The sequence below is a fragment of the Doryrhamphus excisus genome, chromosome 22, assembly GCF_030265055.1.
Source record: "Doryrhamphus excisus isolate RoL2022-K1 chromosome 22, RoL_Dexc_1.0, whole genome shotgun sequence".
NCBI lineage: Eukaryota > Metazoa > Chordata > Actinopteri > Syngnathiformes > Syngnathidae > Doryrhamphus > Doryrhamphus excisus.
This window is the reverse complement of record NC_080487.1, coordinates 3,768,240-3,795,166: the sequence shown is the minus strand read 5'-3', so window position 1 is coordinate 3,795,166 and position 26,927 is coordinate 3,768,240. Positions and strand designations below refer to the sequence as shown.

Sequence of the window (26,927 nt, the reverse complement as noted above, 5' to 3'; positions counted from 1 at the left end):
TGGAAACATGCAGTGGGTTGTGAGTTAAAAATATTTCTCTTTCACCTGATAAAAAGATTGGTTTGTCTTCACTTCGTGCCTTGTTGAAAGCATCCTGCCCCCATGGATACCTGCAAGAACGGGTTAAGTCAATATCAGAACCGATTCTGAAATGTGGTTAAACAATCCTCACCAGTCAACTGGGTTATGTGCATGTTGTAGCAGGTAGGGTGACCTCTCTTTGGATAGCCTATTTGTGTGTCGGGGAGGGGTCGATGGCGGTCCTTCGCCTCCTGATGCCATGCTCATAAAGGGAGATGATCTGGATACAAAACATTGTCAGTTTCTGGCAGAGCTCTGCAGAGGCAATTCATACATTTTTACATACCAGGCACCACTCAATCACGTGACACCATTAGATACAAAACCATTCACATGCATATTTACATTTTAGTTTCTGGAATGAAGGGAATTTGAACCCTCTATCTCCTGATATGCCAACCACAAATGTATAACAAAAAAGCTGAATCCAAGCAATTTCTACTTGAGGGTAAAAACGTTGCGTTCGGTAACTAACTACGCCTTTCGGCTTCCGTAGCTGTCACACATGGTCGTCGGTATGCGCTTTATCCATTAAAAATAAACATGTTTGCTAATTCCGCTTATTAAAATATGTGTGCTGTAATACCCCCCGTAATTATGTTGTTCAGATCGATAATAAAGGATCAGCTCGTTATTCTAAATTCGGTTAAATTTAAACATTTTTATTGCTGTTGTTGTTTTGGTTAGCTAAATTTAGCAAGCGATGGTAAACAACATCACAACACGGCTTTAGGTCAGTTTGGTAAACAGCCTAGTCATTCCGGATGAAATCATAATGTATTCCGGTGTTTTATTTTTAGTAATAGAGTTGCATGTTGTCAGGAATCTCTGGGGATGAGATTCCATATCAATGTCTGGGCTGCTCCTTATCTTCACATCAGCCTACAAATAAGTACGTAACAATTAGCTTTAGCAACTTAGCCGTGTCTCCTTTTACCTGGGGTAATGGGACAGCTGCTGCGTAGGGCTGAGCGGCGGAGACCAGAGGCTTGGTGGGTGGGGAAACTGTTGGAAAAGCCTGATGCGAGCTCCTAAGTTGCTCTTGAGAGGAGGGGTCGTGTCCCTGAAAGCTGCAGTGACAAGAAGAGGAGGCTCCACGATGCTATTTATGGACGCCGAGCGACGCCATGCTAGTCTGAGCATCCTAATCCTCAAAGTGTGTGGCTAAAGTGTGGTAAGCTAGCTAAAACTTCGAGGCAGGAAAGTGGCGACGTTGTTGTAATGCCGTAAATGGACACGTGGTGTCGCGCAAAAACTGTGATCTCATTGAACAAAACATTTGACTAATATTGTGTATAATGGGTAAAATTTTTCATTTTAACCAATAATACAGTTAATCTATTTATTGTTTGAGCATGACACTAAAAACTAAGAATAATATTTTAGTTTTTTATGAATTAACCCATAAAATTTTACTACATTGTTATATTTTCTCAGAGATGCTGTGGCATGACATTAAAATGGCACTTCTTGCTGGAAAAGCCTCCAATGTGGCTGAATAACAATAATTCTGCAAAGATGAGTGGGCCTAAAGTCATAATTTGTGTTCTTATTTGAGACCATGTGATCTCTTGTCTTTATTCTGCAAAAAAAATCCTGTGTTTTGTACATTTTCCAGCATAAACTGCATCAGTAAGTAAGCATATTAGTAAGTGTTTATAACAATTGCTAATAGGCAAACTACAGATACATGCGTTTTTACGCATGTATTTAGTATTTTCAATGCTAAATAACCACAACTACAATGTAGGCTTGGCAGAAGTCCTCATGAAGGTGTGCAAGGATTATGAAGTCCACATTTGTTTATGCTTGCTCCACGTCTGGTTCTTCAGAGATCCAAGCTTTCCTCTTTTTGGGGGCACCGTCACTGATACGTCTCCTTGCGCCCTCTTCACTCTTTGGTCTGATGAAGGTGAAGACTCCACCTTGTTTTTGCCACAACCTTTGAGCTGCATCCGCCGAGTGAGAGCTTCCAGAATGCCATGCTCTCCTTCCGGGGGACCTGAGAAAACCAGGAGAAGCTACAGGATACGGACCAAAGCCTCCAACTGTGGGCTTACTTGCTTCCCATGCCTCACAGAAATGCACGGATTCACACTGGGAGTGGGATCCACGCGTGCGAGGGAACATGTGGACCGATGTGGCAGGGGAGTGGATTGTGGAAGGAGTGAAAGGCATCATGGTTGAAAATGTTTTTTGCGGATTGGGGTAAAGCAGACCTGTCCTCCTGCGTCTGACTTCACCATTTGTTGTTCTATCACCTTCCTGGTCCTTCAAATTTGTAGATTTTTGGAATCTGTCTGTAATTCTCTCCTTTTTACTGCTCTTACTTTTCTTTCTTTTGCTCAGAGCCTCCTCAAGTTCCGTCTCCAAGTTGTTAACATCTTCAATTATCTGGGTGACACGATCAAACTGAGACAGCAGAGCGTTGACACAAGGCAGCAGGTGGTCTAGGAAGGGCTGGACGTCAAAGCCCTGCTCAGAAAGTGATGAGTCTTCAGACATGGTAGAAAGCGATGACGACGGCGGACGAGGAGAGGAAAAGGAAGGAGATGAGGACGGAGAGCGAGAAGATGGGAGGGAGGAAAATAGAGTAGAGAGACGGGACTCTTGAGAAGCCCTGGAAGGAGCAACGTCCATGCCTTCAAACTTCACCCTGTGCCTGAACTGGAAGTGAAAAGACATGGCCAGTGTTATTTATATAAAGAGACTCACTTTCAAAGACAGCAAGTCATAGTAGAATTAATACCGGAATCTACCGTATTGCAATACTCACTTCTTTAGCCTTGGTGAGCCCAATCCCAAGCTTGAATCTCTTGATGAAGAAATCCACCATCTCATAGTCCTGAGGTTCTGTCGTTGGACGATAAATGCCTGCTTTTTCAGCCCTGAATAACAGAATACAAAAACATAGTTGCCAGTCCATTACAAGAACAGTATGGAAACGTTGTTGCTTTTAAATTGCTGCATCTTAAATTGATGCATTGCATCGCTGTATTTCAAGTCTTACTGGACAATTAAATAACTAAAGTCGGTACAGGACATGTCCAGGGAAAAAAAGCTAGCTTGGTCACCCTAATGTTGGGAGTAATGCCATTATTGTTTTCCAGTACCCTAGTATAGCTATCAGCTAACTACTTATGTATGTTTGTATAGAATATCCCAATGTCAATATGCACTGTAATATTCACATATACTGTAAATAAATACGTTTAACTATAATTGAATTATGTACCAAGTTAAATCTCTATTAAGGAGTACCATGATTACAATGTTGTGGCATAGAAAATGATACATAGTACATAAACAATGAAGTATTCTGAAGCTACTTTGATAATGTACATCTTTGTTTATTCAACACGCTCAAACCAATCTAATGTAGGTGAAAAAGCCATAAAAACCATAAAAGACAAATGCTGCAAATACCAAAAACGCACACATACTGTATCCCAAAAACAAAGTCAAATGAAAGAGTTATTTAGTACCTGTATGCACAGATGAGAACAGCTCCCAAGAGTTTGGCCAAGAACCAGAGACCAGCCCCCATCAAGAATAGGCCATAGAGGGGCCCGAGGACTGGGTGGACCTTGCATAGTCTTTGGAGACCGATCCGGCCACGCAGGATTGACAGCAATGACACTAAAGCCTGACGCATGGACAGAAACCCTTCCACTGAATGTGAGAAGAGCTGTCCATTGGACAGAAATGTCAAATGCAGTTCTTTTTGATTCATAATCAATTTTTTTTTTACCGTATTGCTGAGGTGAGTGCAGAGCAGCAGCAGCAGCATTAAGAGGATATTTAAGGCCCATAGCTCCTTCCAAGCTCTTTGCAGGACTCTGATGATCACAACCCACCTTTGAACAAACCTTAAGGTTCCCAATAGCTGGAACACAAAGCAATGAAAGTGTATATTTCATGATACAATTGAATACGCTGTATTGGGAGTATTGTTTGGTGTACTGTTATGGGGAACTGTAAGGACATAGTTACCTTGAGAACCAGAAGAGTGAGCAAGATAGCCGCACATTGGGAAGACCTCTGAGTCAGTAGAGCCGGGCCGTGGAAGTTAATGAAGCTATTAGGCTGGGACCGCAGCTAAATGATGAGGAAGGTTCAGAACTATGTTACAACACAAAAATAATCACATGTCTATTTGCAAAAAGTGTGCTGTGTGGGTTATTGTAGCACACTCCCAAGATTGCTGTGGCTTATTCTGTTGTATGACGGCAACAAAAGGATACACAGGTTAATTATGTATCCTCACGAGGGTCGCACCCCGGACTGGTTGCCGGCCAACCACAGGGCACACACAGACAAACAACCATTCACACTCACATTCATACCTATGGACAATTTGGAGTCGCCAATTAACCTAGCATGTTTTTGGAATGTGGGAGGAAACCGGAGTACCCGGAGAAAACCCACGCATGCACGGGGAGAACATGCAAACTCCACACAGAGATGGCCGAGGGTGGGATTGAACTCTGGTCTCCTAGCTGTGAGGTCTGCATGCTAACCACTCAACCGCTGTGCAGCCTCCACACTAAACTCATCCAAACATGCATTCATGGATCTTGTTTTGTGAAGTAGGGGCCATAAAAGCATAAAGCTCAAGGGTACAGTACATTTGTCTATATTGTACTTCTTATTATTTTTACCTGGGAAAGACAAGATGCGACCTGAGACAGGAAACAGAGCTGGAGAACACTCGTCGCTAGCGATAATGCAGCCAGAAGCAGCTGTAGCCAGTGTTTGCCTCTGCACAGATACTGAGCACGCTCAGTAGCCACGCACCGTACTTCCCCAAACAAGATGAGTAGTGAAGCACTGAGAAGTAGAACCTGCAGCAGGAAGCCCGAATGTTTTGTTACTTGGATGACTTTGAATTGGTTGTGAGGAAACTACAGGAGGCAGGAGTTTACCATGAGAACCAGATGAAGGTCCAAGCCTTTGTGAGATGACGGGATGAGGAATGGATGAATGGAGAGGGAGGAAGTGACTCTTTGCGTCTGATCTAGTTGAACGGACACACAGAGGAATAAACCAGACTCTGTGTGGTACTGTGTAAAGTCCAGACTGACAGTTTTGAACCTGAAGAGATTAAATAAAACCAAAAAAAAAGCAGTATTAGCATCAAATGTCAAATATTGTAATCAATTCTGACTGAAGCAAACAATCCAGTAAATCATTTTAACATACAGACACTGGATTAATTACATTAATCCCAGTTTTAAAATTAATTAGTCATGAATTATCACCATTTGCAATTGTGTGTGAAATGAAGATAAATGAAGATAAATGGCAAGACACAATGATATATATTTACTATATGCAGCTCCAAATCAATTGGAAATATACAGATATTTTTGTATACATAAAAAAAGATACCACACGTCAGAACATATTATGAGCAGATGCTTTAACATACTTCATTCAAACATTTAGTTAGCCCTAATAAATGTATAAATACAGTGTTTATAGATGGTGTAGTAAATCCACCTACTGTTTAGTGGAAAAGCCTCCCCTGTGAAGGTCAGCCAGAACCCGTCGTGTCGCCACACTGCTGTTTCCCAAAACGATAACCTCTGCCCAGCCCTGCGTGTGTGTGTCGTGTGTGTACTGGAGCCGAGGCGATCCAACAAGGTGCAGCAAAGGGTTGCGGTACACGTGGGTAACCAAGGTGGTGTTCATCCACTGCACTGCATCCAACCAGCTTCATGGTCAGACAGAGAGAACGAGAGAAAGTGCTTTAACTTTTACAAAATTAAAAACATAGAAAATATCAAAAATGCAATTTTTTTATTGATTTCTGGAAAGTTTGGACAACTTTGGTGTATGGTGGAGTGTCAGTACTCACCTTGCGATCGATGTGAGGTTGGGGACCCCCAAGGGAGCAGCGTGAAGTTGCTGTCTAACAGCAGAGTGCAACAACCTGCCCTGCCTTTGTTCCACACTGTCCTGGTAGTTTACCAGGAGCACCAGCAACAGGAAGAGCAGCTGGTACACACAGTGCTTCAGAAACAATACACAAGTGTGAAGATCAATATGAACGGCATGAAAGCCCAGAGAGGTTGCTTTTCTTCTCACCCTCATGAGTGACCTCAGTGCACGGACTTTACGAGCCTCCTCCTTAGCCTGCAGCAGCCCGTAGCCGCACGGTGGGTGAACCTTCCCGTTGTGTTCTCCAGATGCCTTCACCACTGTTGTCTCCTGAGCCAGCTGCTCCTCGACCTCCGGATCCACAGGTCGCCAAACAATAGTGTAGATCAAGGCCTCCACGCACACCTAAGCAGGAAAACACACGAGTTATACACCAAAGCATCAAAGAGGTATGGCTAAATACTGGAGGGGACATGTTTGAAGAGACTTTGAGAGGCTCCAGCAGGACAGCAGAGGTGAGGAACGCAGACAGCGCTGATATCAACCACATGAGGACGACCGTTCTGGAGAAGAGGCTGCCGTAGATTCCGACAAGTGCTAGGCAGGCTCCGATCAGCACGGCCACTACGGAGTAGACAATGCACAGCACCCAGGGAGGAAAGAGCCAGCTGGGTTGTGCTCGAGCAATGCCTGAGATCAGAGAGTATAGTGTATCAGTTCCACCATACTGATGCATGCTAATATACTGTAAATATTATATGTAGATTATGACATTTTGTCAAAAGTTCAACCAAATTCTTGTACCAATGCGTGTCGTGGAGGAGGATCTTGTCGAGTCAGGGGAAGGACTTGGCAGGAAGGTGCTGGCCACCGAGTCAACTGATAGTACTGATGCACATTTGTAGAGTTTGTTCCCATACGGGGAGGGGCACGCATGTGGACCGATCTTGAAGAACTCCGTCTCATGGAGGCTTTTATCCTCGGTGTGATCGGACCAGCTGCTGCACGAGGTGCTCTGGCTGTGAGAGGACACAAATCTCATGGGTAGGCTTAACAAAGAAGCAAGGCATCACACTGAATTTCAATTCAAAAGAGAAGCCGTACGTGTTTGAGAATGAAGACGTGGTTGTCGGGGAGTCCCTGCCGCTATCTGAGTTGCTTTTGGTCAAAGAGTCTGTGGCTGCTTCTATCGACATTAACAGATTCTCCTCTGAAAGCACGGACAATACAGTCAGAGCATTCTTTGTATAATTAAATCAATTCTACATTCTGATTTAGCTGTCTTACCAGACAGAGTCAAAAAGGTCTGAATACTGTGCTGGTGAGCATTCATAGAAAGACTATAGTGGTCCGGTGCAGGCAGGCATGGATGAGAGTATTCAGTGTGTTTTGTAGCAGGGGGGTCAGACGAGGAAGGCGGTGTCAGGTGAAGCTGCATGCGAGCTTTTTTCCTCCTTAGCTGGCGAGTTGGAAACACATCAAGCGAGGCTTCACAGGGGTCGGGGGCGTCAGACTCTTTGAGCAGGCTGTCACAAGATGTCCAGGAAGCCGTGTTCTCTCCGTGAACCGCTCCGTCTGTCTGAGGCACCAAACCAGAGGCAGCCCAGAAGTCCAGGATGCTGGAGTCAAAGGCTTTGCTCTCCAGTAACTATAGAATAAACCCAGATATTAGACAAAGACTGAAAGAGAAAGAAAGAAAAACTGCTGTGTTTGTGTGTATTCTCACTGATGAGGGACTGTCTCTGACTTGGCTGGAGGGTTCAGACAGAGATAAGAAGGACGGGCCTGATAGCGCTGATTGGCCGAGGTAGACATCCATCTCCACAGAATGACAAACTGGTGAAGGAGAAACTGGCATGTCCTCCATTACCTGTGTTACACACACACACACGATCAATATTGTCTATTCTTACATTCATGGGAAATAGTCATTTGTATGCAGAACCAGCCATCCATTCATTCGTTATTACTTTTGCATAATTTTCTGCATGTAAAACTAATTATTGGCTATAAAATGTATTTTGTGTTAACATTTTTGGATTCATTAGATTTACATTATGTTCTATGGGAAATCTTGCCTTGGTTAGAGTCCATTTTGTTTTGAGTCGGATTAATGATGTTAACCAAGGCACCACAGTGTTTGTTCCAGAAAATTAATGATTTAAACCAGATTTAAAATTAATTTATTTCCGGGGTGGTGGGCTCTGAGTTGGCATGATGGCACACTTGGCCATCATGCAACCCCGAGAAGATATTCATATTATAAAATGCTTCTGTTCCAGCATACAAGTATAATCCAAATTTGATAACATTGGGTAATATTTTTTACTTCTTTTTAATATGCCATTAAAGTGTTATGGTGTGTTATCAAAACCTGATAACAGGATGTTACACAAAAACTAATTACCACATAATATATGCATGGGTGTAGGTTGCCCAAACATAAAAAAGTATCTGTATGAGAGGATTTGAGTGGTGCTGAAGTACCTTGCTGTGGGCTTTTCTAAACAGAAGGCAGATCAAACACTGGAGAGGAAACAGAAGAACTGCAACAACCATCCCAACAGCAACTGTCTCCATATTTACCAGCAGTTTGGCCGACACTGGTTCACTTGTTGAAATACGGGAAAAAAAACCAACATTTTAATGCTCTTTAGTATCATTTTCACTGACATGAAATCAGCTTACCTGTGCCCCTGGGAGCCAACAGCCCCATACCACAAACAACCCAATGCCAGGTACAGGTGCAGCATCAGGGCACTGCAGGTAACCCTCTGAGACCTGGTGAAATGACTGTGGACAGGGCGTTCCCATAACGACAACCAGAGGTGGCGCTCCACCATTCCAAAAAGAAGCTGGGAGGACAGGATTCGCTGGAACTGAGTAAGTTCTTCAGGACCTGTGAAGAATGAGTCTCTGAGTCGTTTTCACGGTGGAAGTGAAAATTCATTGAGCAATCTTACATGATGCCAGAATTTCTTTCTCCACCGTCCCATTCTTTTGATTCTCCACAGACAGCCAATCCTCCACCAGGAAGAAGAACATGTGGTCCGTCACGGGATCCCAGACCACCACATGCTGAACATACCACGGTGGGTCCAGGCCTGCATTGACATGCATGACACAATGCCTTTTAGGTTGGACAATTTGGAACCAAACAGTCCATTCGCACCACCGCCATGCATTATGTTGCGGGATTATGAGCGGGAAATGGTCCGACAGTCAATCCATGGAACTGCATTATAAGGCGCAATGTCGATTTTTGAGAAAACGAAAGGCTTCGAAGTGCACCTTACGTTGTTTTTCCATTCTAACAAGCCAACTCCGGTAAAGGATTGTGTTTTTGACTGAGCTTTCCCTGTATTTCTTTTCTCACCATATACTGTACCTGTGTTGTCGTGCCAAATCCGAATTTTCCAAACTTCCCCTAAGTTGTGGTCTGTCTCTAAATGAAACTGGTCCAGGCTGCCACGTTGAAAAGCTCCATCCCTTTGCAGATGACGAGAGCCGCTCTTGTTGACACCGTACAGACTGATGCCAACATGTGCTGTAGTGCCTGATGGGATCATTGCATGCATTAAAATTGCATATTAATACTTCTATTCATTTCTTTTTTTTACTTGACAGACCTGCTCCGTGCCTCCAGCCAGTCTTGACCAGCACTCTGTAGTGGTATAATCCAGAACGACCACACAGGGGCACTTGGCTTCTTCTCACGCTGTCCAGGTGGTCCAGTTTATGGGCAATGAGTCCCACCAGTAGATGAATCAGGATCAGAACAGCACATACGATCCCTGCTACCGCATTAAGCACGGGGCCACCTGACTGCATAGACAAGATACCGATGAGCCATTAGGGCATTAATCACATGGACAAGTGTGTGCTGGCACATACAGGCGGCAACAGCACAACGGCCCCAGGATGAACGAACAAACTGGCCCCAAACATGGTCAGGTGGCGTGTCAGACAGTGCACCGTTTGGAGTGTGCTACCCTCCAGTGGCGTGAGACCTTCACTAGTCCAGCTCCTCTCCTTGACGCTGTAGTACTGGCATAGAGAGCTGAACACGCACAAAGACACGTGGACAGGCCCGCCCTCCGCTACAGATGAGGTCAGGTTGACAGCGAGTGTCTTCTCCGTGCGGTTCAAACTGTTAGGAAGAATAACTCGAGTTGGGAAAATCCCGGCATGAACCTGAAAATGAATCTAGCGTACTCACAGTGGAGATAGTAAGACGGTTTTCTCTGTGAAGGTGTTCAGGGAAGAAAGATTGACGGGCCACTCTTTTATGAGGGAATCCTGGAATCTGCTTGTCATTTCTATCTTAATATGTCCCAAAGTCATTGAAGTATGGCCTGGAGATGAAAAATACAGAATTATAATTCAAATTGTATGGAGTATACTGTATGTAACTGATTCTGTGCGATAAGTACATGAGTAAACTTGACTCCTGGTGCTTTAAAACGGACCAGGCTCACTGAATTGAGTTATGCATACATGAAAAAGGAAACATCTGTACCTGGTACCAGGCTGAAGTTGAAGGAGATATATAAGCCTGCATTTTCATCCATGCCATCAATAGAGTTTATTATGAAGTTCAGACGTCCCTCCGGTGGCAACATGACAGTAGGACATGTACCATAAGTACGTCCATCATGGATCTCATGGCTTTCTCTGTGGCCTTCTCCCACAGGATGCTTATTGTGCAGGGTGACCTGTATGGCTTGTTCAGGGTCTAAATCCTCGATGGGTACTCGCTCACCCTGAGGTGTGCTGATCTCCATGGCAACCAGAGAAGTAGAGATTGGAGGGTTGGCTGCAGACAGCAAAGCGTGAGACTCATCCAGACCCAAAACCACCTGCACCAGCTCTGAGCGCCGACTCTTCAGACGATTGGTGAGTGTGGTTGGGATTTGAAATGGACACGATGGACGGGATGACCCCGAGATGGTGTGGTTGGACTGGTTTGACTGCTTCATGCAGAGAAGCTTGGAGGGGTCTCCGTGGAAGCCCAGAGTACGGATATAAGGCGTGTGGAATGAAAGGGGCACCTCAACAGCATCGTGCATCAGAGCACGCATCAAGGCCCCTGCATTGTCAAGAGCCGACAGGGTGATCGTCGAAGCTGACCCGTGAGTTCTTGACAAGTTCTGCTGAGAACTCAAGGCATTGATTGCTGTCAGGGAGCTACCTGCAAACAAAGACCACAGCAACGGTCATGTATTATATAAACAACAGTTATTAGAACAGGAATATTCATCTTGAAAATGCATACTTTCTATGTGAATGTATGGGAAATAGCAGGATTATGTGGTCATGTTGAGGAATTAAAGTGAATATATCTATATTATTATTATACATTATATGGTAATACTATATATAAATTAATGGGAATAATAATAATGTATATATATTTTCCCCATTTATTCACACAAGAAATAGTTATAAGAGTATTTGTATTGTTAAATGAAAGACCTGACTTAAAATACAATACACAACTAAATTAGTCGAAAATGCTTCAAAATTTGAATGATGCATTTCTATGACCCAACAGATTCCCCATTTCTTCCACTTGAAAGTATCCGACAACGTGAAATATTTACAAATTTACTCTGCAAGGACAATTTACCCGTCATTTTCTTCCCTTCTGCAACCGAAAGCCATACCTATGATGCTCAGGATGTTCCTCCCGGTGTCCAAGACTGACAAAACATCATGGCTCTTGTGTTCCTCCATCATGCGGATCATCTTCCCGACTGCTTCAAGAACCTTCTCCTGACAGCGGTTACACACTAACTCAGCAGGGACCGCCTGGGGAACATTCTGTGATGGTTACATGAGACACGTATACACTGCTGAATGACTACTCTATATAGTAAGCCCATAAATGCTCCAATTAACACCTCTATTTAATTTACCTCAGAGACTCTCATCATCGCTGGGTGTGTGGTCTACTGTGTCAAGCAGTGGCTGTAGGCAACAGCCTCATGAGTTCAGATTAATGATTTTGAATACTGCCTGTTTCCAAGTTCTCTTTGTGGTTTAGGTAAATAAATATAGCTATAATGAGAGCATTTATGGTATTTTGAATATGTTTATGTTGACAAAGAGATAGGGTAGATATGCATTGTATTCTTACAGTTGTGTGGGCTAATGCTGAGCTGAGCTGATCAACGTCCATCGGGGAAGAAATGGGAAGAGAGACCAAAGCGTTGGTAACATTCTCTCTAATCTCCCTCATTATTGTCAACTCGCTGGGATTTTGTCCAGGCTTAATCTGTGAATGGAAGGATTGTTGGAATATACTGTATAGACACATAAACGTGTATATATATAACTATATATAAAGAGAGATATATACATATATACATACCTGATTGAGTTGACTGGTGAGAGCAATGGCGTACGGGATGATCTCCTGAGAGTTGCCATGCTGGACTACAGCCCACAAGTCTGTCTGACTCTTGGTTCGAAGCCACTCACTGGCATTCACTTGAGTGTGAACAGTCAAAGTTCTGAAGCATAAATGAAAAATAAACACAACAAATATTTGCACTGCTGTCCTATTAAAGGTAGCAGTACTCCTAAAACATGGTGACATACTTGTTTAGAGCAATGACCTGTGTCCCGAGATTGCCTTCTATGAGCAAAGCGACTGTGATGAGTGACTTGTGTTGTCCGTGCATCAGAGTCCCCGCTGGAACTATGCTGCCAAAACTTGACCGAGTACCCCTTGGGAAATAGAGTACATAATCTTTACACACAGGAAGGATGCATTTTGATAAGGGGGGTGTACTTTAAAGGGTAATACTGTTTTACTTGTACAGAGTGACAGGAGAGCAGGTAGTGGGATGATGGCATGGTGCCACCTGGAAGGTATAGATGAGCTCAGAGGTTGGGCTTTCATCATCTCTCCACCCTGACATCAAAACAGAACATGCGGCCATTTTATTCTAAATCCATGACTGAACACAACCTTAAAACTGTGGGGAAATTGCATTGTATTTGGATCATGTTTGTTCATATGTTGGTGTTTTTTTCTTCTTCCTCAACACACTTATACTCCTGAGTGATTTAAAATCCGGAAAATGTGGTTTCCCTAGTGTGCATTGTGTTAAAGCGTTACCTGAGCAGTTGAAGGTGACTACCGTGTCCAGCAGATGAACGTCTGACTGCGGGTTTAACTCACACAGACCTCCATAAGGCGGCCTGGTGGGTGCCGTTATCTGACTGGCGCTGCCCCACCTCCCACTGCTGGGCTCCGTCACATTGAGAGTGAAGGTATAAATCTTCCCAGGCAGCAACACGCCTGAACGCAGCACCAGTTTGGCGGAGTGTCTTCCGGTTGAGGTGGCAAACTTGTCGAGGTTGAGCACCGAGCCGGTTTCATCCTCAGCGCTCCATGTATACTGGGAAAAGAGTAAAAAGTACTTAATATGTACATATAGTGTTTTTCAATACTTTCATTAGCTAAATAAATAAATACATGATACCTGAACTTCATCACACGATGTACAATGTCCAGCTAGGCTAATGGGGGTGTGGCCAGAACAGGAAACACATTCCACAAACACCGGAAGCAGTAGGATTTCACTCACCTTTACCTACAAAACAAAAAAGTTCAAAATTACATCAAAATTAGGTCCTGGGGTACTACTAAAACGTGGGAAGTTGCCATTATTAACCTTTTATAGCTGCCAACTTTCAACTTTAATAAAAAAAAAAATTAAATTACATCAAATTGTATGTAAATGGATATCTGAAAAACATTTTCAAATATGGGTTATTATTATATTTTCAATATAATATTTAGTTTGAAATCACACAGTTTGTATGTTCATGTTGTGAGCGGCGACTCGTCCCACTCGTTCAGACGGTCCCTGAACCCACCATCTAACTAAAAGTTACAATGTGGACACCTGCGGCTTATAGACTGGTACGGCCTATTTAAACTTCCTATACCAGTGTGCTCTATGGAGATGACAGTACTATTATAGAAAATACTTACTGTCTGAGTGAAGGATGCTGGTGTTCTTCCAGCTTTGTGTACACTTAAGGTGAAGGAGTAGCTTCTGCTTGGGTGTAACAGTTTGCTGGGAATAGTCACAATACTACTGTTACTCTCAAAAGGGTTTGTGAAGTTCTGCAGATACAAACGGTAGATACATAATGAGAAAAATGTAGTCGCACAAGCAAAATGACATATACGATATGGTGATATCAAGAGAATCAACCTCTATGTAGTAAGCCCAGTGATATTGCAGCGTATCGTCTCTTCCTGGGTCTGTATCCGGATCATGAGACCCACGTCCATCCAGGACCAGATCACCGGAGCTCGGCCAGAATCTATGTGAACCTCCTTTGATGACAGCCACCAAGGGGGAGTGGACTACAGTGACTGTAGTGGTCCTTTGCACGAGAAGAGGAGTTCCTTGGAGCGCAACGGTGAAACGAAGGAGATACTTCCCCACATGGAGAGAATGCTTCGGGAGCAAGAGCAAAGGTGAAGCTGTACTATTGAGAAGGTTCCCGGTGATATTTACAGATAGTCTAAACATCTCCCATCGGTATGTGGCCTTGTAGACGGAGCAGTTCATGTCCACACTTGCTTCAAATAAAGCCACTCTGGATCTGAAGATAGTTATCTGGCTCTGGATGAGAGATGCTTGAGGACTTGAACACTCCAACACCTCCACATTTATACGTAGCTGTGTGGACATATGGCTCACACTGTTGGAGATGTTAACCGTAACAACGTACACCCCAGCCTGGCTAAAAGTAAAGTTGACTGTATCTAAATGGGAATATTCAATCGCGTTTCCAAATTCCCACGAATACCAAAGATTGGTTCCTTCGGTAACTTTAGCAGAAAATGCCACTGCATGTCCAGTAAATATTCGTTCCGAGTGACAAAACATCTGTACCTTCTTAACAGGGAATTCAACTACCAGAGTCTTGTTCAGCATTTTAGAGCAGACGCCATTGCTTGCAAGCAGAGAGACCGATAATGAACCGCTCGACGGTGGCGTAAAAACAACTTCCTTTCCAGTGAGCGCCATCTTAGTACTACCTATGTGAAATATCCAAGTGTAGTTGACTGGAAAGCCATGCTGATCATCCGCTACAAAACGCATCTCTTCCAGGGCCTCTATGGCATTCTGGGAAGGACTTAAAAGTTGTAAAGTTTTAATATTTTCAATTATCTGGACTTTACTTGACACTTGTGCAGTACTGACCTGATTCCAAGCTCTAAGTTTAACATAAGTTGTCCCGGTTGGAAGGTTTGATGTCGTAAACAATCCCTCAACTACATCCTGACCATGAATCCGGTCTTTATTTTCAAATGTTAAACCAAAGCTTACGTTGCTCCCTTTGCTGATGGTCGCCCTGAAGGTAACGTCTTCCTCTGTGCAAAGAGTATACCGGCTAATGTTTAGACTGAGACCTTCAATTTGATCCTCGACGAACACATCGTGTGAAACCTCCAGCCAATTTACTGCATTGGAGACATTTAAAGACACGTTGTAAACGCCTCCGTGGGGAAAAATGGACGTGAATGTTCTGTTGGTTGTGTAAAAAAGGTCAGTTATGACATCGGCTATTTTCCAAAGCCAGTGCAGATCACTACCTTTGTTAGCAACACCCTGGAAAGACACAACAGTGTTTGTGCTGATATAAAACGGAAACATTTTGTCCGCTATTCTAAAATCCACCTCTTCTACCTCCTCTTGCACAATAAAACGCTTACTGTCAGTACTCCTACTGAGGGCGTTCAGAACTACAACTTGGAGAAAAGAATCCCCTGAGCTTGAAAATCTGTGAAGAAGATCAGGAGTGTATGTTTCAACGGGTGGAAGATCGTCCACAAACCAAAAGTACTTCAAGTTAGAACCATTGAGGACCGACACTGAAATATTCAGCAGCTTCCCCACCGCCACCACAAGCGATGGCGTACTTATGCGTGCACGTGTAACACGTTCTACAGCCACAACAGAAGCGACGCTAGCGACCTCACCCAACTTGTTCGACGCAATCAACTGAATTGATAACATACTGGCTCTTTCAACCACCAAGTGAAAACGTTCTCCTCCTGCAGTCATTTCAGACTTCCCATCACTTTGGGTAGCAAGCCACCGATACGTCACATTGGAGCCTTTTGTGACTTTCGCGACAAACACCACCTCCTCTTGAGTTGGGAAATATGTCATGTTTGTCAATGTCGGACAATCGATGTGAAGGCCTTCTATTCTCTCAAAGACGTCAACTAATATGGATGCCTCCCGTTTGCTCACCAAGTTCCGGGCTACCGCTCGTACTCGATATGATGCTGCTTTGTGGAAAACGTATCTAAACTGAAAGGTCCCCTGTTGGAGTGGAGTTAAACCATCCACTGTCCAAAAGTAGGCCGTGCTGCTATCGTCACTGCTAACTGCTGTAAAAACAGTCTCTTCTCCGACAATACCGTAAGGCTGCTTGGTTTGCAGGCTAAAGTCTGACACGGGATGCAACACTTTCACTTTTAGGGTCACTGATTCCTGGCTTATTGCGTTAAAAGCAGTGGCATTCACGGTGTATTCTCCCGTTGCGGTAAATACATGCAAAATGTTTTGCTTCTGTTCTGCTTGGAAACCGTCACCGAAATCCCACAGCACCGACACATTGCTACCGGAGCAACTCTCCACCCAAAATGAAGTTGATGTATTCACAGTCACCGTCTCGCTACCTCGCACTACAGAGAAATCGCTCACAGGTTTCTGAACGGTGATGCTAGTGTTTACCGTTTTGCTGCTCACTTTATTACTCACTGTTACAGATACCTCTTGGATGCCTTCATCTTGGAAGGTAAAACACTTCAGAGCGGTGTCTGTCACCGAAGCTCGACTGGAGGAGCTGCTGAACCACTTAAATCGACAACTGGTTGCCTCTTCTGGAGAGAACAATACACTAAAACAAACTTCATCTCCAGTGGCTGCTATAGAACGAGATGACTGCACTGATATGTCAGTGACTGGTGTTTCAACACAGACTGTGTTATTGTATGTCACGGAGCTAATCGAGCTATGCACGGTTAAGTTAACATTGTAAGTACCTGCGCTGGAAAAGGTGTGCATGGCTGTGGATCGCCCTTCCACAACAACTAATTCATCCTCAAATAGCCAATAGAAAGTCAGTATGGATACATTTCCACTAACCAAAGCACTAAACTCTGTGTTTCTATCACTGGTGATACATTCGGCAGGCAGCATTCCCAAAACAGCCAATCTATAGACTACAACAGCGATGAACTTGTGGCAATGGCTGACAGAATTAGAAACAGTTACCCCCACTGTATAGTTTCCTGGAAACTCATAGATATGTGAAACCGAACCATCTGTAAGGTTCCCCTTCTTAGCTCCATCACCAAAGTCAAAATCCCACATGAGCTTCGTACCCGTTGCGACTTTGGCTCTGAAATCTGTGACCGAGCCCAACTCGTTGGGTCCGTTGTAGCCGAGACCTAGCCCTGATATTTCTTCCATAACTTCCAACATGACCCAAATGTTGAGCACAGAAAGAGAGTTGTTGGCACACACGCTGATGTTGTAGACTCCAGGAGATGTAAAGGTGTGTTCGACTTTACGATCCGTGCCTTGGACAGCTTTGGAATTGTCACCGAAATCCCATGTGAATACGACATTGTTGGAGGTGGGATCAGGGGTGGCTTCCAAGTGGAGAGTCTGGCCCAAAAGGGGCACCCGAGGGGAGAAGTCAAGAAACAGATGTTTTAACAGGGTACGGACGCGTATCTTGGTCGACTTTTGGACTTTTTCGTATTTGTTAGAGACGTCCACTTGAAGTGTGTAGTCACCTGTGTAAAAGAAAACAAGTTGCGTTGACATGGTGTACACCAGGGGTCTCAAACACGCGGCCCGCGGGCCAAATGTGGCCCGCAGGACACTAGTTTGAGGCCCCCGCCTTGATATGAAAGTTTAATGCTTGATATGGATGCTGTATGGTAACATGTACCCAGAAAAAAAACTATTACGTTTGATTAATGTTCATGTTAAAGGTTAAATAACTTAATAGTTATCCTCCCTATCCGTGTGGAAGTGGTAAGTTTTTGGCTTTTTTAAGTTTAGAGGAAATAACTTGGATGCTACCGTTTAGGTCGCTAGCTCTCTAGTTTACGAGTTAGCATGTGTCACGAGACCCTGCAGTTGCGCAATATGTTGTAAATAAGAGTATAAATGTGACTATAGTCGTGTTTTGTCATGTCTACAGGGCTCTAATAATGCTTTGTTCATTTTAATCATTCTGGGAGTGTTTACCTGGTGTGGAATAGGTAAAGTTCACTGAGTGCTGCATGGACGCTTGCTTCTCCCTTCGGTCAGCATCCCCCCTCAATGTCTCACATGGAGCAGGCCGGGTGTGGATGACTTGGTTGCTTCCGTCTCCAAAGTCCCATCTACTTGGCATTCAGGCAAATATACGACCATGTCATGTCACGGGGCACATATAGACAAACAACCATTCACACTCACATTCATACCTATGGACAATTTGGAGTCGCTAATTAACCTAGCATGTTTTTGGAATGTGGGAGGAAACCGGAGTACCCGGAGAAAACCCACGCATGCACGGAGAGAACATGCAAACTCCACACAGAGATGTCCGAGGGTGGAATTGAACTCGGGTCTCCTAGCTGTGAGGCCTGTGTGCTAACCACTCGACCGCCGTGCAGCCTAGCTCGTCATTCATTCTAGATAATTATGTACAAGGAAACCTAATGCAGTTTCCATTGCGTATACTGTAGTGTTCTATATGACAAACCTGAAGGTGGCGGGCAAAGCGATGTCCACTTTGACCCTGAGAGTGTAGCTGTGTGTCGCACCCACGGCTACAACATCCCTAACAAACAGGAACTCTGGCTCACCGAGGGGGGTCATTTCATCTGCAGTCAGCAGGAGCTGTTTGCTCTGGGAGCTCACAGGGTTGGATGCCGTTACCTAGGACACATATTAGAATTATTGTACTTCTTAATATTTTTTTTTTATTTAGAATCCAGCTGCTAAAACAGCAGTGCGGCTAATTTATGACCATGTTCTAATCTCGTGAACTACTGTGCCGATCAAATTACAAGCTTTAAGGGAAGTCACGATGAGCACATCAACAAATTTGGAAATCACAGGAGGGCATTATTCGCTATAACAGTCGGATTCACAGTGTCATCTTAGATAGAAGGCTAAAATCATCACACAGCAGCTTAACACTCAAAATTGCTGCTATTGGCTAATGGACTGTTCTGGTGGGAATAATGCTTTATGGGAAGACTTTAAAATAGTTGCTGGTTGGTACTTTTTTATATATTTCTCAGCTACCCTTTGAGTGTTAGGTTGCTGTGTGATGATTTTAGCCTTATAGCTAAGATCACACTGTGAGTCAGACTTGTGTGTTTTCCAATGTGTTGATAAGCTTGTTGTGAGTTTCAAATAAATCCCTGGCAGTCACTCTCACCCAAAAGTCATCTAGGGTAGGCTCCAGCTCAGCCATGATCTTCAACAGGATGAGCAGCAAAAGATGAATGAATAATCCATCCATTTTCTATAACATTGGGGTCATGGCTGAGCTGTAGCATATCCCAGTCGAGGTCAGGTGTGAGGCTGCGTACACCCTGCGCTGGTTGCCAGGCAACATTAGAATAAAGAGGCATACCTTTAGCTTGTACTCGGCCGCTTTCTTGAACACGACACTGTACGATTCACCTTCATATGCAAACGTCTCCAGGTTGTCAATCACCCATGAGAATGTCACTGATGAGCCCCTCTCCACTTTGGCTGAAAAAGACTGGAATGTAAAATGACAATTTGTCAATGACATAAAATGTAAAAAAAAAAAAAAGTAACCAAGATTTGTCCCACCTGGGGTGTGTCCACAAGCATCCTCTGGAGGTCACTTGGCTCCACGCTAAGCCCGGACACGCCTTCATAGCCACACAGCGTCACATTCAAACTCTGAGCACTAACAGCATCTGTCACACTGACGGTCAGCGTCTGAACCCCCACCGACGGTAAGACCAGAGTCACGGAGGAGAACCATGCTTCTCCGGAATTGGTCTTGCATTCAGGCAGAGCTTCTGTGCAAGATGGGCTGAAGGTGAGTCCAGTTTGAAGGACTGGGGCCGACCACGAGCACCTGGCGTTTTCTCCTTTTAGAACCTTGACCACCATGAAAGTTGGCACGTTGATTTGAAGGTGGATCTGGTTCTTGTCATCCAGTGGAGGGTAGATGACTCTTAGTCCAAATTCAGAGCTCACACTCAAGGCCTTCATGGAAGAAAGTGTGGTTGTCTCCGTCTGGCCAAACATCTCCTCTGTACCGTGAAGGGTGTCTGCGTAAAGCAGTCTCAGATTACACACCACCCCGTCTACCCAGTGGCCACCTTGGGGCATTGAAGTAAGACCCCCCTCCCACCAGCCCCCCCACTCTGTCCCCTGGAGAGACACATAACTTTGTCTCCATGGTGAATTTAAGGATGCCTCATTTGAAAGGCAATGCAGGAAAGTCCCAGGTTTACGAGTGTGTTGGATGGCCACGATATCATCAGGGTACACCAAGATGGCTGCCTCTGGGAGAAGCACCTGCAGGACAAAAGCAGTAGGAACTGGATAGAAACATGTAGTTGGAGATGACCACAAAGACAAATATTTCAAGAATGTATTTCTGAATCATTTTGATTATTATAGTTCATTCATTTTCTACCGCTTTTTCCCTGGACTGGTGGCCAGCCAATCACAGGGCACATATAGACAAACAACCATTCACACTCACATTCATACCTATGGACAATTTGGAGTTAGCCAATTAACCTAGCATGTTTTTGGAATGTGGGAGGAAACCGGAGTACCCGGAGAAAACCCACGCATGCACGAGGAGAACATGCAAATTCCACACAGAGATGCCCGAGGGTGGAATTGAACCCTGGTCTCCTAGCTGTTAGGTCTGCGCGCTAACCACACGACCACCGTGCCACCATCATTATTATAGTTTAAATTTATAAAAAGAATCAAATTTGGTATCTCATAGTATGAGCTGGGCGGCACAGTGGTCGAGTGGTTAGCGCGCTGACCTCACAGCTAGGAGACCAGGGTTCAATTCCAACCTTGGCCATCTCTGTGTGGAGTTTGCATGTTCTCCCCGTGCATGCGTGGGTTTTCTCCGGGTACTCCGGTTTCCTCCCACATTCCAAAAACATGCTAGGTTAATTAGCCACTCCAAATTGTCCATAGGTATGAATGTGAGTGTGAATGGTTGTTTGTCTATATGTGCCCTGTGATCGGCTGGTGACCAGTCCAGGGTGTACCCCGCCTCTCGCCCAAAGACAGTTGGGATAGGCTCCAGCACCCCCGCGACCCTCGTGAGGAAAAGCGGTAGAAAATGAATGAATGAATAGTATGAGCTCATCCCAGCTGACTTCAGGTCAGATCTCGCCTACTTCCTGAAAATATATCATTTTTAAATGTTGCGCTCACCCAGACTTTCTTTTCTTACTTACTATAGGAACTAACAATCCATTCATTTTGCCTCGCCTTATCATAATGAAAGTTGGTGTATCAAATATTTTTCTTCATTTTTTTCAAGCTGCTTCTTCTCCCCTGTAGGCGTCTAGCACCAGCTCTTTGCTTTGGGGTCCAACCAGCTCACTAACTATAAAGTACCGGTGTGATGTTTTGCAGGTAAAAGTCGACAATATTGTTATTATTGTTAGTAGTACTACTACAATAATATTACTCATGATAAAATACCTGGTTTACTCACATTTAAAGTTTCCAGATCAGACAAAGATGGTATTCTCAAGGATAAGTCTGCCACCAAGTGGTAAAAGGGGGGTATCTGTGAATATCTGGGAGGGAAGGAGAAGCGGTGGCCCCCTGCCGCTGAGATGTAGGGGCTACATGGACTACTGTTGGGGAGGCAGGCTTCCAGAGTGTGACACCAATACTGGCCCAGGTTGCAACCCCCTGTTGTGTTGCACAGCGGAACCACCGAGCAGCAGCTGAAGGGATTCCGAAGGGAGCTGCAACCTGAAGGAGCAAAGGGATTCTTAGGACTCTTGTTCATGTTTACAAAAACAATGGTACGGTCTGGTGAACCTGGAGGTACTAAGTGGTGGCTGGGGTTGCAGTAGGGTCGTAGGATTTGGACCCGGACCAGAGAAGAAGTCGGGCTGGGCTGGACCACCAGTTCCAGGGATGTCAGTTGACCTGAATGGCTGAACCACAGGCCTGGGAACAACTGCAACTGTTGATGGGAATTTTCATGAATATGCTTAAAAGTTGAACTTTTTCTATGAAAAAACGGTGAGGCACCAAATACTTGGAGTGCAAACCTCCACTGCATGTTGTTCACTATCTGGGATCGTCGAGAGAGGGTGGATTTGGAACTGATGGTAGATGCCCGTCATCAGAACCACTCCCACGAGGTAACTGTCCACCTCTGGTAAATATTCTACGAAGTAAAGAAAAGTATTATGAGTTGGATTACACCTAAAAACTTTTGTATTTCCCCTGAAGTTTACCATCGAGGTGTCTTTCACAGAAGAAGTGGTATCGTTTACTGCAAGGGGTCCTCCTCCATTGTCCACGTGTTCCCAAAGACAACTGAGGACACACTTCCAGGTTTTCACCGATGCCTTCATCCCCCCATGAAGGACTTGCTGACTCCACAGGCCCACCCTGGTTGGGTCCTTCTCCTCTTGATCCCTTCAGCCAAACCCACACAGAGCTTTTCCTAACCAAAAAGAACAATACGCACCAGTACATATGGGACGGGTGTGCCAAAAGACTGAAGTAGCTGGAGGAAAATTAAATTAAAAAAAAAAAACAGAATTGTAAACATATACCCACATAACGTCAGCAATGTTGTTTTTTTTGTTAAAAAAAATATTACAAAATAAAATCATCTATGTTACAGGTTTCTTATGGTGGAGTCTTGAACATCGACCTTAACTGAGGCAAGTGAGACCTGCAGTTCTTTGAATGTTGTTGTGGGGTCTTTTGTGACCTTTTGGTCGGCTGGCCACTCCTGGGAAGGTTCACCACTGTTACATGTTTTTGCTATTTGTGGATAATGGCTCTCCCTGTGGTTTGCTGGAGTCCCAAAGCTTTAGAAAATGGCTTTAAAAACATTTCCAGACTGATATCGCAATTAAGAAAATTCAGGTTCATGGCTCAAAAAAGTATTGATATCAATAATACAACATATTCAAGTTTAATATTAGTATTTCACCGCCACCCCCACACCCAATTGCATTATATTGTCATGTCACACTGATTTGGACTATGCTTGGAATAAAAATGGCGTCAGTTTATTCTATACACCAGTAGTCAACACATTTGAGACGGTTTCCCAGTTCCTGGTAGACTTACACTGGGAAGGCGTGCTGGATGAAGTTTTGTAAATCCGACGTGTCAGCAGTTGCCACGTCCCCACCACTCGTCTGCAGACAGGAATCCAAAGCTTCGGACCATGTGGACGTCTTTTTAGAGAGCCAGAAGCATCGCAGGCTCGGCAGGTGGATCTGACCACCTTTGGGGCAGGGGATGTCTTCTGCAAGATGGCCTTAGTTGCACAAAAGTCAGAAGTAATATTACATTTTACAGTAAATTCTTATTGATGATATATATGTATTAACAAAGCAGATATTTAAAGGCAAATTGCATGAAGTTGCAAGTTAAAAACAAATTCAGCTTCTCACCTCCTGCTGTGCTGAAGAAAACCACACAAAGGATGCTCCACGCGTGTCTCTGTGGAGCGAGCATGACTGTCATTGGCATCAGAGGAAAGATGCATCATACTCAGTGAAAACTACTTTTCCCTCAATGCATTCCAGTAGTCTAAAAAGCAACATTTTTGGTCTGCATTTTGATTTCCCTCATATTAAATCCAACACTGCGCCTTCACTAGCAACCTCTATCCCCACCCTCAGCACACTGAGTTATGGTGGTGTCTCTTCTCCCCGGTCTTTAATCGCCTTGGTGACTTCTACTTTGTTTCTCAGCAACAGCAATAGAAGCGGAGTGGACAGAGGAGGCCTTCACTGCTCATTAGCATGTTGTAAAAGCAGACAATGATAGAGAAGAGCACAAGGACGGAAGCAAAAAGTCAAGCTGGTCATGCAGTGTTTCATTTCATATGTTTTTTTTTTTTTAATAATATGCGGAAATAAGTTGCTTTGCAAAGGTTTTGTGTCCCTGTTGGGTGCAAACTATCTTTGTGACCTCACCATTAAACAAACAAAAGCCTGTGACGCGCATGCAAAAGAAATGCACCCCATTTGGCAAGGCAGGATGCCATCGCTGTTGCCCGGAGAGAGAAGGCGTTAAAGGTCAAGGTGGTGAGAAAGTTGGATTTGTTTCGTAACAACAGTAGCCAATGCCATGGTTCATCTTACAACCTTTAGCAACTTTAAAAATCCAATTATCTATTCAAATTCACATCACGTGCCTCCAATAAAATCCCAGCATCAATGTCTATATGCAGAATATTTTCTATGCCAAAGGAAAAAATAATCACAATCAAAATAATCACAGATGGTATTCCTATTTAACAATAATAAATCTTTCACTATTAGCAATCATGATTTCTTTGTTTGCTATGATGAGCTGTAATACTAAATTACAACACAAGGGGGCGCCAATGCGCCTTGGTTGAATACACAACCATGAAGAAGAAAAAGCAGGAACAAGCAGGCGTCGGATGGTGGTGACACATCTAAGGTAAAGCGACGGCAAAAAAACGTAATTTCTGTTTAATTGCTACATACTGTTGAAAATAAAAATCATATGCATTGCAGTTGAACATGCTACGCTTTTGACATGGTTTATATGGTTCGTTTTTTAAGGAAATAAACGAAGTCCGACCCGTGCGGATTAGCATGTTGGATGGCCCTTTAACTCTTGTTTACATTGAGCTGCTAACAGTAGCTTAGCCGCTAGCATACTGGCATTACAGAGATATGTTATGTATATCATTATCGTCCACTTGGCGTATTAACGTTTTAGGAGGTGAATTCTGATTAGGAGTTTTGTACGAAGTCGGAATCAAACAAGTATAATAATATTGTTACTAAAGTGTGGAAAGTATAATGAGCATCGTCATCTTTGTAAGGCAGACTTTTTAGATATTTCTGTGTTCAATGTGCAAGTTTGGATATCACCTGATGGTTCTGTGTTTTTGTGTCATCGACAGCAGGTTCTATGCTCCAGCTCAGGACCACAGAAGAAGAACACAGTTGTGAGATCTCCCAGCTCCGACAAGCGGTGTTACAAAACAATGACAGACTCCTTGAAGACATGCTGTGCCAGGATATCTACAAGAAGGTCATCAACTACAGAGGCGGATGGGGCATCGCGGGCACCCCTCTTCACGCTGCCGTGTCCAAAGGCCACCTCAGTTGTCTGCAGGTTCTGCTGACCCACGGTGCCCTGGTGGACTGTGTGGATGTCAAAGCCCAGACGCCTCTTTTCGCTGCAGTTCGAGGAAAGTACCTGGACTGCGTCTTAGCGCTCCTCAGGGCCGGCGCTGACCCCAACGGGAATTCCTCTAACAACTGCTCCCCCGTGCTCACTGCTGCTCGTGAGGGCGACGTTGCAATACTACAGGAACTGCTCAAACATGGTGCTGAGGTGAACTCTCGATCAAAAGTCCTTCTCTGGACCTCAAGCGCCAGGGTGTCAAGCGGGCCACTCTACCTGGCCGCCGTATATGGACACATGGAGTGCTTCAAATTGCTCCTCCTCTACGGGGCCGATCCAGATTACAACTGTGCCGACCCCAGACTGCTGAGTTCCATCAAGCAGCCCAAAACGGTGCTGGAGATGTGTTTGAGGCACGGCTGCGGTGTGGAGTACATTCAGCTTCTCATCGACTTCGGAGCCAACGTCTATCTTCCCACGCTTATCATTGAGAAGTCCACCAAGCAGAATGAAGCTGTGGAGCTGCTGCTGCAGGAGAGAGGTGCCACACATTCATTCATTTATTTATATATTGTCATTATGCAATATCTTTACTTCAACACTGAATATTTTAGTGCATTTTTGCAGGAGTGAGATTGCAATTTAAATGATTAAAAATATATATTATTAAGAGTCCTCATTGTTTACATCTGCTTTAAAGAAACCAATGGTCTTTCTCATACTACATACTTACTAATATGTATTCCTTCCTGTCACATCCTCAGGAAATCCAAAGGCCTTGACGTCACAGTGCAGACTGGCTCTGCGAAGATACCTCAAAAAGATCAACAAGATCCACTGTATCGAGCAGCTGGAGATGCCAACAAGTGTCATTAACTTCTTGCAGTACAAGCCTCCCCCAGTCACCCTTCTATAGCTCCACGTGGCATCATGTATATTTGTCTGCATATGTTTATGTTTTTTTAATTGACCACCTGGACAGCCTGTGTAATGACAAGTCTCTTACATTAAACGTCAATGTGTGGATAAGTACTGTGTACTTTCTGTGTACATTCCCTTTGCTGTGTATTCGAAGTAACCTTTAATGTTCATTCATTCATTCAATTCACCTTTATATGCATTTTATTATTTAATGCCATTATGGCCTGCTTGCTTACTTTACAAAAAATAAGTGTATTTGTATGTAATAAAATAATGTAATAAGTATGTAAATCAGCATCAAGTTCACCATTTTATTCATTCATTTTCTACTATCCCAGCTGTCTTCGGGCGAGAGGCGGGGTACACCCGGGACTGGTCGCCAGCCAATCACAGCGCACATATATAGACCACATTCAATAGACACATGGACAATTGGCCAATTGGAATTTTGGAATGAAACCAGCGTCCCCGCAGAGAATATGCAAAATCCACACAGAAATGGCCGAGAGTGGAATTGAACTCATGTCTCCTAGCTGTGAGGCCTGCGTGCCACAACCACTCGTTCACCATTTTAAACAGACAATAATA

General features: G+C 44.1%; 3 protein-coding genes and 1 long non-coding RNA gene across 8 annotated transcripts in view; 2 read left to right on the top strand and 2 right to left on the bottom strand.

Moving 5' to 3' along the window:
* Positions 1–1,374, bottom strand: part of spata20 (spermatogenesis associated 20) — a 32,604-nt gene extending 31,230 nt beyond the window's left edge. For all 3 annotated transcript variants that reach the window (XR_009120765.1, XR_009120766.1, XM_058061844.1), the window contains exons 1-3: positions 1,019–1,374; positions 173–301; positions 46–110 (exon numbers count right to left, since the gene is read on the bottom strand). Coding sequence is in view for 1 of the 3 variants with exons in the window: in XM_058061844.1 (XP_057917827.1) it covers positions 46–110; positions 173–301; positions 1,019–1,224 (400 nt within the window). In the remaining 2 variants the exon portion in view is untranslated. The remainder of the gene's footprint in view (positions 1–45; positions 111–172; positions 302–1,018) is intronic.
* LOC131109656 (uncharacterized) lies at positions 591–3,308 on the top strand. The gene is made up of 2 exons (XR_009120767.1): positions 591–1,255; positions 2,431–3,308. It is a non-coding gene; the product is annotated as an uncharacterized LOC131109656 (long non-coding RNA).
* Positions 1,488–26,805, bottom strand: pkd1b (polycystic kidney disease 1b). The gene is made up of 43 exons (XM_058061835.1): positions 26,152–26,805; positions 23,699–25,946; positions 23,370–23,562; positions 22,520–22,794; positions 22,331–22,449; positions 22,095–22,242; positions 21,760–22,025; positions 19,863–20,582; positions 19,657–19,788; positions 18,775–18,950; positions 18,273–18,409; positions 14,199–17,812; positions 13,973–14,107; positions 13,458–13,568; positions 13,091–13,373; positions 12,784–12,883; positions 12,568–12,696; positions 12,338–12,479; positions 12,104–12,241; positions 11,631–11,787; positions 10,484–11,155; positions 10,184–10,319; positions 9,859–10,114; positions 9,594–9,789; positions 9,353–9,520; positions 8,928–9,068; positions 8,653–8,863; positions 8,452–8,575; positions 7,691–7,834; positions 7,252–7,612; positions 7,069–7,174; positions 6,769–6,983; positions 6,452–6,654; positions 6,172–6,369; positions 5,942–6,096; positions 5,588–5,797; positions 5,007–5,175; positions 4,743–4,925; positions 4,075–4,179; positions 3,833–3,967; positions 3,567–3,769; positions 2,858–2,969; positions 1,488–2,748 (listed from the first exon to the last, which is right to left on the bottom strand). The coding sequence occupies exons 2-43, from the start codon at positions 23,775–23,777 to the stop codon at positions 1,885–1,887; spliced, it is 12,321 nt and encodes a 4,106-aa protein (XP_057917818.1). The 5' UTR covers positions 23,778–25,946; positions 26,152–26,805; the 3' UTR covers positions 1,488–1,884.
* LOC131109646 (ankyrin repeat and SOCS box protein 12-like) lies at positions 24,656–26,927 on the top strand. 3 transcript variants are annotated; one of them, XM_058061863.1, is made up of 3 exons: positions 24,656–24,719; positions 25,192–25,959; positions 26,183–26,924. In XM_058061863.1, the coding sequence occupies exons 2-3, from the start codon at positions 25,200–25,202 to the stop codon at positions 26,332–26,334; spliced, it is 912 nt and encodes a 303-aa protein (XP_057917846.1). In that variant the 5' UTR covers positions 24,656–24,719; positions 25,192–25,199; the 3' UTR covers positions 26,335–26,924. The 3 variants fall into 3 exon arrangements, with proteins under 3 accessions (XP_057917846.1, XP_057917847.1, XP_057917848.1); XM_058061864.1 differs by having other exon boundaries at positions 24,657–24,719; positions 25,195–25,959; positions 26,183–26,926; XM_058061865.1 differs by having other exon boundaries at positions 24,696–24,740; positions 26,183–26,927.

Excerpts from the sequence above, each read along its gene's own strand:
- pkd1b (XM_058061835.1), bottom strand. The coding sequence starts at position 23,777 with ATGCCAATGACAGTCATGCTCGCTCCACAGAGACACGCGTGGAGCATC. Across the intron at positions 5,798-5,941 it reads AACCTCACATCGATCGCAAG|CTGGTTGGATGCAGTGCAGT; the intron begins GTGAGTACTGAC and ends CTGACCATGAAG. Across the intron at positions 5,176-5,587 it reads GGAGGCTTTTCCACTAAACA|GTTCAAAACTGTCAGTCTGG; the intron begins GTAGGTGGATTT and ends TAATCTCTTCAG.
- LOC131109646 (XM_058061865.1), top strand. The coding sequence starts at position 25,200 with ATGCTCCAGCTCAGGACCACAGAAGAAGAACACAGTTGTGAGATCTCC. Across the intron at positions 25,960-26,182 it reads GCTGCTGCTGCAGGAGAGAG|GAAATCCAAAGGCCTTGACG; the intron begins GTGCCACACATT and ends TCACATCCTCAG.